The sequence below is a fragment of the Salvelinus alpinus genome, chromosome 1 (assembly GCF_045679555.1).
Source record: "Salvelinus alpinus chromosome 1, SLU_Salpinus.1, whole genome shotgun sequence".
Classification (NCBI taxonomy): domain Eukaryota; kingdom Metazoa; phylum Chordata; class Actinopteri; order Salmoniformes; family Salmonidae; genus Salvelinus; species Salvelinus alpinus.
Window position 1 is genome coordinate 97372493 of NC_092086.1, and position 14916 is coordinate 97387408.

Sequence of the window (14916 nt, forward strand, 5' to 3'; positions counted from 1 at the left end):
CAGCACTGTTTAAAAAATAAATAAATAATAATAATAATTAAGCAAAAATAACCTTTTGGTAATGGTAGACAGGTTTTCCAAATGGGTCGAGGCAATACCAACAGCACGTGAGGATGCCAGGTGAGTCATTAAGTGGCTGCAGACTGAACTCATACCAAGTTGTGGAGTTCCAAGGCAAATCCGATCCGACAAACGGGTCCCATTTCAGTAACCAACACCTGAGACAGGTGGAGGAAAGATTGGGTATTGTGCACAAGTTTGGGTTAGTGTACAGGCCACAATGTCAAAAGCCTCGTGAAACGCGCCAATCAAATGTATGTGCAGGTTTGAAGTTGATTTGGGTTGAAGCCCTGCCCCTGGCATTGATGGCCATGAGAGCCTCGCCAGGTGCAGGCACCCATCTCTCTCCTCATGCTTGGTCCACCAAGGGAGGGAGGTCATATGCCCGCCCTTGAAGTATAACAAATTGTAATGTCTGATAATTGACGGAACTTTCTGCAGCTCTCTCCACACAGATTCACAAGGTCCAGAAGGGGAGCTGACGAGAGATCCGGCACCACGGAAGGTAAAAAATTGGTGACTGGGTGGGGTAAAAGTCCACAAGAGAAAGTGGCTAGAACCCAGGTGGACTGGACAGTACGAAGTGAGGGAGGTTACTTCACACTCAGTCCAGGTCAAAGGTAAATCAGGCGCACCTTGGCACCACCTCACACATTGCACTCCAGGCCCAATCCCTTCTAGAACACTGACAGAAGTCAGAGCTGATTTAAACAGCTTAAATCCGATTCCAAATGAAGACATTCCTGACTCAGGGGATGCGGCATCAAACTCCGCCTCCCCTGAAAAAGGAACCTCGCCCATTTAGAGGGACATTTCTCCCTCCCTGGGCAAGACTAGGGATATCTGGCCCCTTATTTGTGATATTCCTCCACACACTCATAACTCTTAGAATAGTTTGGGGGTGGAGAGCTATACAGAGAATGGACAGAAGATGGCAGTATTGCAGCACTCAACGGTCTCCCAGGAGCCTGTTTGAGTGCTGGTGACAGAGAAAAAACTTAAAACCAATTCGGAGTAGAGAGAATACGTTTAATAACTTATTCAGGTTAAATTTATAGACTAATGATATTATTGTTATGGATTGGGTGACATGCGATATAAATTTAGCGAAGTATATGGTAAGTTTACACTTTGGAATGGAGAAAGTTGAGAAGTCGATTTTACTTATACGATAGTTTTGCTGCCAAACTTAGTTGGGGTAACTAGATGTTTTGCCTAGAGGCAGGAATAAGACAGTCATTTTTGGTATTATATTGGCTAGTTGCTGCGTTCTGAACACAGGTTGAGCGCTAGTAAACGCATATCTTTATTTGAACTATACTAATCTATTTGATAAAAGTACTAAACCTGTATATTTAACATTTGATAATGATTGGCAAATCCATATATTTAACCACAACTTTGAATTTAGCATTGAGTATTATAGGAGGAACGGGATAAAATGTGTACTTTCCCCACCGGGTGTGGCCGTATTAAATTATGCTAGAGAAAATTGGTTGTGTCATTTAGAGGGAAAATGTGTACATTATAGCTTTGAGATACTTTTCAAAAGTTGCTGAAAGTTATTGGTTTTTGTTTAGGTAACACCAGAGAATTCGAACAAAAAGTAAACGTATTCTAAACGTGATCTGTTTTCATTATGGGGAACAATGAACGACTCGCAACCTGGTATGGCTGGCAGGGAGTTTTTAAAGGGACAGTACACGTTTATCACAGTTGTGTTACATGAAACATCGGGGAAATTTAGAACGAATGATTAAAGGGTATTATCATAATTATTAGGTTTTGTTTTTGTGGTAAACGTTTGGGTTAAGGGGTTTTCCGTGTTCCCAGAGACAAGATATCTTAAAAGAATACACTCATATTGGAATAGGAGTTTTACTTTCTGAGTTTTATTTAGGCAAGGGACTTTGAGAAGATGAAGGGTTCTTTTGGTATGCCTAGATATGGTATGGAACACGAATGTAGGTGTAACCTTTTTGACCTATTTTCATTGCATTTTCCGGTGACTTGATCACTCACGGGAGAATGTAGTGGGAATAATGAATTTGTGTCATTTGGGATACTAGTTTATAACTCTTGACCATAAGGTTAGCATTTGTTTTGGCCATTAGAAGATAGAGATAGGTTTATTAAGGTTATGTAAGGACTTTAGAGATTGACACTATAAGACATGTTGTTATTTTAAATCCATTTGGGATAGATAAAGTCAAAACAGTGAGACACTTAGTTAATATTGCAAAAGAACACATAGTTGTTATTGACTATTATTAGAAAAAGGCAGACAGATGGGTCTACCCCGCACTGTTGAGACTTTGAAGGTTTGAGAGTAGAGTGGGGAGGGTGGACCGGGAAATGAGCAAGGTAGGCTGTGAAATAAGAAAGGAGAGAAAGGGTTTAACATATATAAGCAGCACAGATACATTTTAAAGTAGATAAGTCACTTGACAGAGAATTGGAAAAAAATAGATATGAATGTACGCCCAAGGGAGAATTGGATATGCGGCGAATGAATGGGACGTTTCTATATTATAATGTACTAAGTCATTATTTAGAGTAGGTAAGGTTGATACCTGGCCAGAGCCAGGTATCAAACGGGGGAGGGGTACATTGTGGTCTAGGATAGGATGGGGCCTATTGGAAAATAAACTAATGTAAAATTCAAAATTATAGCTAACAAATAGGTATAGAAGTTAAATATATAATCAGATAAAACAAATGAGAAACTGGTGGTTAACCAAATCTGTATGTCCAGGATTTTATGCGTTGCAGGTGAATTAAAGGAGAAGGTGATTCACTCGACCTGGGGGCATATCGCACTTGGAGGGTGAGACACACTGACACTGCCGAATGATCACAGAGTTAAGGAGAAGAACTGTTGCTAATAAAGCTCGGGGGTCAACTCCTTAATGAAAATTCCCTGACCCCGACCTTTCCTCACTGTGTACGTTCATAGAAGTGAAAGTGTTGTTTGACCTCTGGCTGATGATGTGTTCTTTGGGAGAGGGTGGGGTTTTACAGGACTGCTTGCAGTCCTGAGCTGTCTGATTAGGATACGATGGGGATGTTACCATCACAGTGTTGCCAGAACCACCACCAGTTCTAACGGACCAGGGTTCAGCCGGCCTCCTCCACCACTTCAAGACCAAGTCCCACGCCATCACCTAAGCTCTCCAATCTGGTACAGGTAATAAATATAAAAGACATCTAAGATAGTGAACAATTGGGGACTGAAACTGGTTATGAGGAAAGGGAGAATATGTGGTTGGCCTACAGAATACTTAATAGAAAGGACTGTGTCGTATGTGGACATGCCAGACCTATTCTGGCTGCTCACCCATTTGCCCTAAGTAATGTGGAAGGTTGGATGTGTATATTGGAAAGTTTAAGCCAAATTCAACCTTGTGTAAAACTCTTGAGTTTTGTGTTCCCAGAAGTACCTCCCCAGAAGGTACCGTGGGGAGTTAAGGCATATGGAGGATATTACAGCTGTAACACTGGTACAGGTAGAGGTAGAGACTATGGGAGGTTCCCTACTGCTGCCTGCATCACTAATGTCACTATTAACTAGAGGTGTTGCTGATGTATGGTGGATGTGTGGACCTGCCAGGCAGTTGACCCCCATTTTGAAAGGAAATTGTCGTTGCACATGTGTTTTGGCCAGTCTGATAACACCATTGCCTATTATTGAGGTTACAGCTAATCAACTTCTGGGAGCTGCACATGACACAGAGACTCGGTACCAACCCAGGAGACGGCAGAACCGTGACGCTCCTTGGTCCGAGGGTACAGATAACATGCACACCAACCTGTTGGGGTCCCAATAGGGGTCCCCCACGAATACCAGACATCAAACAGGAATGATGGCCTGTGGCATCTATTGCCCAGTTTGGCCCAGCTATTGTTGATGCTAAGCAGAATGCTTGGATCAATTATATCTACTATAATCAACAATGATTTGTTAAACTACACCCACACAGTACTTACGGGGATGGCTGAACGATTGGAGGCTACCTCTCAAACCAGTAGACAAAATAGACTAGAACTGGACATGATTCTGGCCAACCAGGGAGGTGTATGTAAAATGATTGGAGAACAGTGTTGCACGTTTGTCCCTAAACAATACTAGTCCGGATGGGAGCATTTCAAAAGCTCTGAGTGGGTTGGCAAGGTTATCAGTGGAGATGAAGGGTCTTGCAGGTGTGCAGGAGAGTGGACTGTTCTCTGGCTGGGTGGTTGGTTTGGTAAGTATACTGCAATGATGATTACTGGATTTCTGACACTAGTTGTTGTTTTTCATTTTTGTGTTGCCTGTATCATACCTTGTTTGAAGTCTGTTACAGATGTGGAAAGGGCCTATGGTATGATGCCGCTGCTTGATGCTCCAGTTGGAGAGGCTGATACGAAAACAAGCTTCCGCAGGAAAGTGGGCTTGACAGAGGAGGACCCTTGGTTTGCTGTAGTTGATGTTGTCGAATGAATAAAAAGTGATGTTTGTCCTCCCTGTTGTGAAGGTTTGAAGTTCCCGGGTGGCGACGAGCCCACCTGGTACAGGTTGTATAGAGGGATGGACCTGAGGGTTTAACATATTCTCGTTTTTTGGGTTACTAATGTGTGGTTGGCCACTCCAGGTGTAGTTATTGGAGTGGTCTCCTTTTTGGTCCTTGCTTATTTACGACTCAACTTACATTGATGCTATTGGTGTCCCTAGGGGGTGCCAGATGAATATAAACTGGTGGACTAAGTGACAGCTGGGTTTGAATCTTCTGTCTGTTGGTGGTGTACGGTTAATAAAAATGTGGGCAGAATTAACTACATTCATTTTAATATCCAGAAACTGGGTAATTGGACTCAACAAGGCTTTGAGGCGGTCCATGGACAATTGGCAGCTACATCCCTGATGGCATTTCAAAATAGAATCGCGGTGGATATGTTATTGGCAGAACGGGGGGGGGCCTGTACTATGTTTGGTGAACAGTGTTGTACTTTCATTCCCAACAACACGGCTACGGATGGGAGTCTGACTGTAGCATTGGAGGGACTTCGTACCCTTAATGGTAAGATGAAACAGCATTCTGGAGTGGACACTTCTATGTGGGGACTCATGGATGGATGCTTTTGGTAAATATAAGACGCTGGTTTCCTCTATCCTAGTATCTATTTCCGTCTTTGCGGGCATTCTTGTACTTTGTGGATGCTGTTGCATTCCATGTGCGCGGACGCTTGCTAGCCGTGTTATCACTGCCGCAATAGACCCTAATCAGGAAAGGGCCCAAATGTTCCCATTGCTTGATGATGGGGAAGCTGGACCTGTCTATCTATTTGAGGACTAAGAAACCTTTATGTCACGTCTCTTGTGAGACGTGAAGAGGGGGAATTACAAAATTTGTCCTCAGACAAATTTTATCCCATAGCTTTGTCTTTTTTTACTTTTATGTCACGTCTCTTGTGAGACGTGAAGAGGGGGATTTGTAAGAAATTGTATAAGATACTGGTAACTTGTTTTAACCACTTCTCAACATAAGCTATTCTTGGCACAACATGCACCCATCCCCTCTACTTTGTCAGACCCACACACACATCCCCTCCCCCATGAATAGGGCCTGTGAAAACAAACGCACATGCAGGATGCCTTTGGATGTGACTAGGACAAAGGACTGTGGGAAGAACCAATGGAACGTCGACATCAGGCCGAACAGGACGACCCAGATCGACCAATCGGAAGGCCAGACGACAAGATCAACCTACTTTGCTTGTTGCCTATATAATCTGTATGTACTGCTTAGAGGGGCCTCTTCTCCGACGATTTCATAAGAATCAGACAGAAAGGAGCCGTGCACGCTTTTGCCTGATATCTTTACACTTGAATAAAACGGCCTTATTATAAAATTATCCACCTCGTCCTATGTCTCCACTTGTTCTCCTGTCTCCAATAAACGTTTTACTAACACAGCTTATCCAATATCAAAATTATTAGAAATTGATTTTCACTTTTTCACTAATTAACCCCATACCAGACACTCTCCGTTGGGTTAAAGACTTGCCAGTCACCTTATGTAATCAACACCATGAAATAATCTCAATTGCATACTCCAAGCGTCCTCTCGCCTCGCCTCATTCTCAAAACCCATTGGATGAGAAAGCCAGAGGTCCCTCCCCTCTGACCTTATCCTCCAATGGGCTTTGAGCAGAAGGAAGGAGTACGCTATCTAGATTTTCCCATGACTAGGCATATTCTACCCCACCTCAAGAACTGTGACTTTTGAAATAGATGGTGGTTCTTTTGGGCTTGACGGGTAGTAGTTTACACTAAAATTCAATATCCTGTCTTAATTTAACTGACGGAAATTACACACTATGGTTTTATGGTCTTTCTTTAAAAAAACGATATATTTTAATGAGTGAAACACACTTGACTGGCCTCACATGGGGTAAATTATTTTAATATGACGATCAAGCTTTATTGCTTTAGGTGTGTGGGGCCTGCGTGCGTGCGTGCGTGGGTGGGAGGGTGTGTGCCAGACAGCTTCCTGTCAGACAGACAGAAACAGCATTATAATCAGTGATGGATTTACAGAATCGTGTGAAGCTGGAAAAAATGTATTTTTGTATATTGTTATGTGGTAGTTTAGTTACATTGTCTTCGATACTCAAAGAAGATCTTCAAAATATTAATTATGCAGCTTAGTTAATTTTAAATATCAGGCATTCTGTGTCTATACATGTTTACAGCATGTTGGACTATACCACCATTACTCATTATACATTTTCTCATATCCCAGTGATATAACATATGTTAAGTAGCCTCCATTTATATTATGATACTCTGTTTCATAAACTTCACATTTTCACAGTAAGTTTGTGGGAAATGTTTTCCTGGAGCTCCACATTTGTCAGAGCACCTTGGTAACCAGGCACGGAGGGCTCTCCATCAAGCAGCATTGAGCAGTGTGGGCGTTCGACACTCATGACAAAGGTGTTCCTCCAATAATCAAAGCCATTGATCCTGGCATCTAAGGGTCATGCAAGGCCATTGATTAGGCTAAACCAGAGGGATCCTTTAATAACCTGGACTCTGAACTCTTGTTGTTTTTCACTGATTTGCCCAGCACATTATTCTGTACTTTTCCTATTTTCTTTGTCAACTTCAATGATTTTTATTTGTTAAAGCTGCATATACAACCCATATAGGCACAGATGTGCTATTGTAATCTAATCCACTGAAAATAATGGCATGAATGGGTGCCACTGATGTACCACTAATACTATAAATATATATATATTATTTGTTTATTTGTTAGGGTCTGAACGTCGGTCCTTCTCCCCAATATGAACACGTCATAAACCATGGCAAAATGTTTAGTTTTACAGGAAATTAGCCTTAAAACTGCAACATTTTCTCTCAGCCTCATAGCAAAATGTATAGATTAGCAGGAAATTAGCTATACATCTCAACATTTTCTCTCTGCCCCATGGCAAAATGTGTATAATTGCAGGCAGTTAGCCATTTTCCGCAAAAACAACAAATTACAAAAACCTTGCGGGGGCCTTGCGAAACTGCGTGATATGCCACCGATGGGTGCAAGCAAGATTGCATACATATGATTTGTTATCAATTCTCACACAAGACAAGATCAGTGCCCAAGCACATAACATTTAAGTAATGAATCTAAATACAACCTTCGGTAATGAAATATCTCTCAATGCTGAAACGAGAAAGCTGTCGGGCCAAATGAGTTACATTCTCTGGCATAGACAAAATTGTGTTTGCGTGGATAGTGTGTCACATTAGATTAGCATAATGCGCTACCTGCTGCACTACAGAACACACCAGTCTTGATAGCCCTGTTTGCTTTTGAAGTGGACCAAAGCCCAAAAGTAGGATGTTGGGATTCAACAGACAGCCCCAATTCATCATGGAAAATTTGGCAGTTCACAGACGAAAATGATTGCAGCTGACATGTTATATATGGGTACCTGCTCCACTAGATCACACAACAGGGATTGTCTGACATGTTAAAAGGGCCTTCTCCATTATAGATCACACAGTAGTTGAGTTTATGTCAACCTTTTTGGAGATGAGTTGATGAAAAATAAAACCCCATTTTGATTACCACTAGCTGACAGACAAAAGTATCTCAATTGATTTGGATTTCAGTTTACATCGGTTTACATCAGATTTGCTCCCCCTAATTTATTGTGACTGCTCAAGAGTGATGTATTGGTAGCTATTTGGTGCATATTTTTGTTTCAGAACCAGGACTAGACTAGGAAAAGACTGTTGGAACCACCCTGAAGCCACACACTCATGATGAGGGCAGCCGCGGTTTCCTCCCCACCCAATAGAGACGAAGGTCATGAGAGCGCACCTGAGCAGTGGGAGGTTGATCCCCAACCGTTGCCATCAACTGTTGTCGATGATACTCCGCTTTTAAATCCCCCATCTTTAACCCGATGTATGACTCTTGTTCCGGATGCTTTCTACAGACGACAGAATCCGAGAGGAGAGTGGTATGATAACACGGTGTACAGCGACGTCGACCATCACGACCAACAAATCGTTTCGATGAATACATATGAGGACCACAACGGTGTATATCAGACTCAAGTAGAAGAAATCCCTAGGAATTCAGATGTCGAGGCGCACGATTTCGAAAGTCAGTGGGATCATTCTGAGTTCGATCACAGAAACTTCCCTCAGAAAACGTAAGTGCGACACTTGGGAGATAAATAACCATCATAATAGTATCAGGACATTATGTCCTATTAGCAAGAGTATCCCTTATTCTTCAGGTTGAGTCAGTGGAGAAGTCACTTTGATTTTTGTTCGACATTTGATATCAAATCAAATGAACAAGCTTGCCTTTTATAATGTGCAAAATGTCAATATTTACAGCTGCAATATGTAACTTTTTGGGCGACCCAACGAAATTCACATAGACATTTTGTTATAGATCTGTCATTCTCATTGAAAGTCTAAGAAGGGGTATATGTATTCTATGTGCGCTATTTCTATGCTTCCGGTTCTTAAGTTTCGTTTTTGTCTCTTTTACTTTCAGTTTTGTATGCCAGCTTCAAACAGCTGAAAATATATTTTTAGTTATGTAAAGACATTTCGCAGCTGTTTAGATGGTACAACGATTCTCAGAGAGATTAAAGTAGATGTGACGTGTCAAAATTTTGATTGATGACCCTATGTGAACTCTATGTGAACCCTATGTAGTGATGACGTGTGCATGTCTTCTGGTCAGGCAAGCCTGGTTAGGTGGGGGCTATGGGGTGAGTAAGGGTCCATTTGACAGGTCAACCGTTAATGATTGATGACCCTAAGTCCAGCTGTCAAAAAAATGATTGATGACCCTATGTTCTGCTGATGTTCTGCTGACGCGTGCAAGCCCAGGGTTTCCTGTCCTGACCCCCCTTTTGGTTTGAGGTGGGGTGGGGTGGTTGGGGGTGTGTGTGCTGAACATTTCAAAGAGTAAGGCCTATTTTATAGCTTATAGCCCTCCGGGGTTGTTGTCTAGGAAACACTAATGTCAGGGGCACAGCCTTATAAAGCCCTAGGAACAATCCCCCTGTTTAAGTCTGTACATGATAACCCCCTGAATATTAAACAAAAATGCCACCTATGCCAATTTTAGGGATGTTATGCTCGGCTTGTCATGAACCCAGTGACCAAAGCCTTGAAGAAGTTCTGTGTGAAGCTCCAGAATGTTTTAAAGGATTTTTGGGTACGAGTGAAGGCCACATTTCTTACATATTCCACCCGGAGGATTCTACGGTAAAGATATTCACAGACAGTGGCCCCAAACCCGTTTATCAGGCAAAACCTGGGATTTTTTCTCCTGCTCTGGGGATGAGAGAATGGCTAAAGATCAGGCTGGCTCTCTGTAAAATTGAACAGGTTCTGAGTGGTACACAGCTGCCGGGCTATGCGTTGGAAGAACAGGTCTGCGGACGCAGTGATCTGAAAGCTCTAAGAATCGCTTCAATGGACTATGCCCCTAATAACAAAGTGACAATTTTAGCCTGTGAATTTTATGATGGTGCTAATGCTACAAAGTCTGTCAATTCTCCTGTAGCTTCCAGAGCCTGCAAAGATGTCAACTTTTTTATTCCTGTGTTTAGTTTTAAATGGTTGGATTATCCGATTTTCATAACCCTTATGAATAAGCTGGACATTCTCTTCCAAAATGGGGAACAGTTAAAGCGCTGGGCGAGGCTTTCCTTGAGACAGAGTCAAGACCAAAAGGCCCGACGGAGGATCTACCCCTGGAGTGAAAACGTACCAAGTGTTGATGGACCTAGCAAGAGAGCCATGCCTTTTGAGGGCGAACTCGACACTGATAATGGTGGGTGGTTGCATAAGCCCCCTGGATCTGTAAGAAAGGCATCGTAAAATACCTTAAGAATGTAAGGATATAAAATGTATGTACTAAATATTTTGAATGAAATAAATGGTTTTTAAAAGCCGAATCTCACCACGTTATGAACTCTCGCGTTTGTTCACTCTTAGCTCAGTCTGTCCCTGAGGAGAAAACTTGCGGAAAAAGACATGTGCGCGCGTGTGTGGGCGTGCGTGTGCTGGAGGGGCTGTATGTGTGTGTATTTCAAAACAAAGAAAACGGGGAGGGGTTTGTTCATAAATGGATATGCGTCAGCGCTCAAGGCTCTCTCTCTCTCGCTAGTCTTTGTCTTACGGCCACTTACGAATCATTAACAACATGTCAAAACATAATTTATGTTCTAGGGTCTAAAACAGAGGCTGTAGGGTTTAAAAAAAGTAAATCAGCCCCTTTTTGTCTAGAACTCCCAACCCCCAGCATCGAGGTGCTACCACACCGGTTAGTTTGTAGAATAGCCCTGGGTGTAATAAGGTTTAAACACACCAAACCCCTTGTTTGAACCAAATAACGTAGGAGTTAAATATAGCTGGGGTCTAGTCCTAAAAAACGACAAACCCCAAATGCTATGTGAAAATCATACAGTACTTTCTCTAGGTAGTGGGGGGACAAACTCTATTGACAACCGCGACCCTGTTAGCAGCGTTTTAGTTCCGATGCAAACAGCACCTCCAGAAACTCCAAGAATCGTTATCGGACTGAAGCGTTAAAAAGATAATCTGGGAAAACAGTCTAATGGATCTATCGCAAGGTGAGTTCTTGAAATAAATCTTTATATTAGATTTGGTTGTTGTGGGGAATTGTTTGAAAAGCGTGGTATGTTATAGAAATATTAAACATGCATTAGAACCAGTATGCTTACCGTATAACAAGGCAATATTAGCTAAAGTGGTTATAGCTTTAATATTGTTGAATGTTTTATAGATTCTGAAGCATTCACGCAGATACTCCGAGGTATAACTGAGCTCGAACCATCCAATGGGGCTCCGGAACAAAGTGCAGACAAACAAACGCCTACCCTGAATTGTAAACGTAAGTAAGCTCCAAGAATTCCATACATAAAAATATTTATACCTTAAAAACAAAAAGTGTGGGCATCTTATATTAAAAGTTATTTTATATGTTTACAGAGGACCTAAAGCCTAGAAGGTTAAACGAGGCCCTATGGAGCCTGAACGGTTTCTGCCAAGCATATGACTACGAGACAATTATCCCCTATGACCCGGATGTTTTTACACACAAGCCACGAACACAGGATTTAAACGGCAGGTCAACTCCCCTGGGACACGACAACGTTGTCCCCCATATTTCTAAACACCAAAGGATAATTAGTGCTCAGATCCACAGTTCCGCTTCACCCGAACAATTCTACTTGGCCGATATTCACGAGACCTCGTTCCAAGGACAAGGTATGAATCAATTATATATTATTATTTATAGCGATATTTTATTATTTTATTATTTATATATTTTTTTTATGCCGGAATATGTTAAAACAAGGCCTTATATTGTTTTTTTCAGGCTCAACATCTACCGAACCTGCAGATGCTGTAATACTGGCTGAACAAAGACATCAGCCCCTGGTTTCAGAACTTCTTCAGAACAGCCCTCGTCAAAAAAGCCGAGGTATTTAATTAATGTATTGTTAATATATAGGCTTATATCTGAAATGTATTTGGCATTTTTAACATATTTTAGGGTTAATAACCTATTTTTGTATGTATTATTTTTATTTCAGACTCCTCACCGGCTTATAAAGACAACGCACAAACATCGGAGGATGCCCAGACAAGCATCCCCGAGGAGGCTCCAAAGACACCAGTCAAGAAAACAGCGAAACCTGATGATTTCAAAGATTTAAATGACATTTCTGAGGTAGACGATTTGATGTTCTGTGAAGCTGCCAACCTTCTTGAATCGGCCAATTCTGTGGGGGCAACAGCAGATTCTGAAATAGACCAAGACCGTTTTTTCAAAGCGTTTACCCTGGGTTTAAAATCACGAAAGGCTCTACTCCAGAGGCGCATGTGTATTCTACTCGAACATCAATACAATCAGGATGTGTCATTCTGGCGTAGCGAGCTACCCCGTATGTTAAAAAACATTAGGGCTAAAACAAGCAAATACCGCCGTTAAAAAACACACATGTAAACACACACACATCCTTAATTAGACAAATGGCGCCCCCTATAGACCTAAGCGAGACAATTGAAACCCTCTTAGCCATGATCCCTACAGAGCTCCAAGATATAGTTAACCATATGAATGATTCGGGGGTAATTGACATAATGACAATAGATGAAAATCTATTATCACAGATTCCCTCCGAACTCATAGACATTATTACACGTATGAATGAGTCAGGGCCTTCCGAGGAAAACATGTTATCACAGATTCCCGAAACCATCATATCTCTAATTACCCAGCTTAACGCGAGCCCTAGGTTTAATTCGGCCCCACATACACCTCTAAGACAGCCTTTAACAACATTGTCCGAAGAGTCTGAAAGCCAATATGATGTTTTTGAACAGTTGGACAAATGTCTAGCAAATCTGGAGGGGGGCGGTCTTGAGATCAGTGTACAGAACGAGAGCCCTAGGTTTAATTCGGCACCCCAGACACCTATAAATCAGCCTTTAACACCAATGTCTGAAACCCAATACGATGTTTTTGAACAGTTGGACAATTGCCTAGCAAATCTGGAGGGGGGAGGTCTTGATCGAAGTGTACATGTTTTGCGCCGAAATAAATTCAACAATATTGAGGTTCGACAGTTTTTCAATTTCGCATGGGGGGGTCAGATTCGGGAATATGCTGTGTTTTACGTAATGCTTATGGACACTTTGAATGAACTGTTAGCTAGGATTAGAGATTATAGCGAACCTAGGGATCTCTTACAGTTGGAAATTTGTTGAGACAGTCTACAGAGCAAGGTATCGCTTATTTTACAGAATGGTGAAGCAGAGCTTGAACAATTTGTTAACCTGCTAGAACGCCTTGTTCAGTCAAATTTAAACGTGCTAGCAGATAGGACCCTCGAACTTGTAGTACAATTAGTACGGCAACCACAAGGGGGCGGGGGTCAGAGAAGAAAGCTCGATAGTCTAATGCAGTCCGAAATCATAAGCAATAAAAGGGCCTATCTCATAAACGTTCCCAATCCAGGTAATAAGCTATGTTTTGCCATAGGTTTGGCCCACTTACTCAGCCCAGGATGTACGGATCAAGCCGCGTTACAAAAAGCTCGAGAGCTACAAACTGCGGTGGGTCTCGGTATACAGGATGCTGTGGCTTTCTCAGACATAGTCAAATTTGAAAACTTTCTGAACATCAAGATTGTGGTTTTGTACCACAGTAGGGCTAATGACGCTCTCCTCAAGTTCCAAAATATACCCGAACCACATCCTAAGACTATGTACTTTTATGTGCAAAATGAGCATTACTATGCCGTAACTAACATCACAGCCTTTTTAGGCGCTCCATATGTCTGTCCAGCCTGTCATACCGGCTACACACGCATGGGGGGGCACTCGTGCCGTTACAACTGTTCAGTATGTCTGGATAAACATTGCCCTATGCAGCCGCTAAACTTGACCCCCTGTGCGGATTGTCACCGCACATGTCGTTCGGCCTACTGTTACGAAAAACACAAAACTGAAACATGGCATCCCAAGGCATGTAAATCTGTAAGCAGTTGTGACATTAACAAGAAATGTCCAAAATGTCATTGCAATTACAACCTTAAAATAGATAGCCCTAAACCTCATGTTTGTGGAATTATACACTGCCCAATCTGTAAAGGTCCTTTGAAAAGCAGAGACGCGGAAGTGGTTCAAGAAGTAACACATGAGTGTTACATTCAGCCCTTGGCTGAAGATGAACATACAGAGAAATATGTGTTTTATGATTTTGAGACAAATCAGCAATCAGGGGTTCATTTGCCTATTTTTGTGTCAACCATGACTTTCAAGGGTGAAAAGTGGTCGGCCGAGGGACCCAATTGTGCCCGGCTCTTTCTAAAACATTTTAGAAAAGCCCAGTACAGAAACTTCACGTTTATAGCTCACAATGCTAGAGCCTATGACGCCTATCTGCTTCTGAACCCTTTGATACAGCAAGGCGTGGCCCCCAGTGTCATAGCTCAAGGGAGTAAAATATTATGCTTTGTTGACCCCGCCTTCAAACAGAGATACATTGACAGCTTAAGCTTCTTACCCATGAGATTGGCTCAAATGCCAGAGGCCTTGGGTTTTGAAAACTCTGTCAAAGGCTATTTCCCTCATTTCTTCACATCTGAGGAGAATCTACATTATATAGGATCTTATCCAGCCCCCGAAATGTACGGGTGTGATCAAATGTCTCCCAAAGAGCGGGAGAGATTCTTGACATGGTACGAGACCGTAAGACATGGCACTTTTGATTTCCATAAAGAGATGGAATCATACTGTGACAA

At 42.1% G+C, this 14916-nt stretch overlaps 1 protein-coding gene across 1 annotated transcript; it reads left to right on the forward strand.

Moving 5' to 3' along the window:
- Window positions 1-10796: 10796 nt before the first annotated feature.
- LOC139535556 (uncharacterized) lies at window positions 10797-13096 on the forward strand. The gene is made up of 5 exons (XM_071335075.1): window positions 10797-11214; window positions 11388-11495; window positions 11594-11872; window positions 11985-12089; window positions 12202-13096. The coding sequence occupies exons 1-5, from the start codon at window positions 11199-11201 to the stop codon at window positions 12597-12599; spliced, it is 906 nt and encodes a 301-aa protein (XP_071191176.1). The 5' UTR covers window positions 10797-11198; the 3' UTR covers window positions 12600-13096.
- The last annotated feature ends 1820 nt before the right edge of the window (window positions 13097-14916 follow it).

Bases quoted from the DNA above. Each gene is read 5' to 3' on its own strand.
- LOC139535556 (XM_071335075.1), top strand. The intron at 11,496-11,593 runs GTAAGTAAGCTC...ATATGTTTACAG, and splicing joins GCCTACCCTGAATTGTAAAC to AGGACCTAAAGCCTAGAAGG. The intron at 11,873-11,984 runs GTATGAATCAAT...TGTTTTTTTCAG, and splicing joins GACCTCGTTCCAAGGACAAG to GCTCAACATCTACCGAACCT.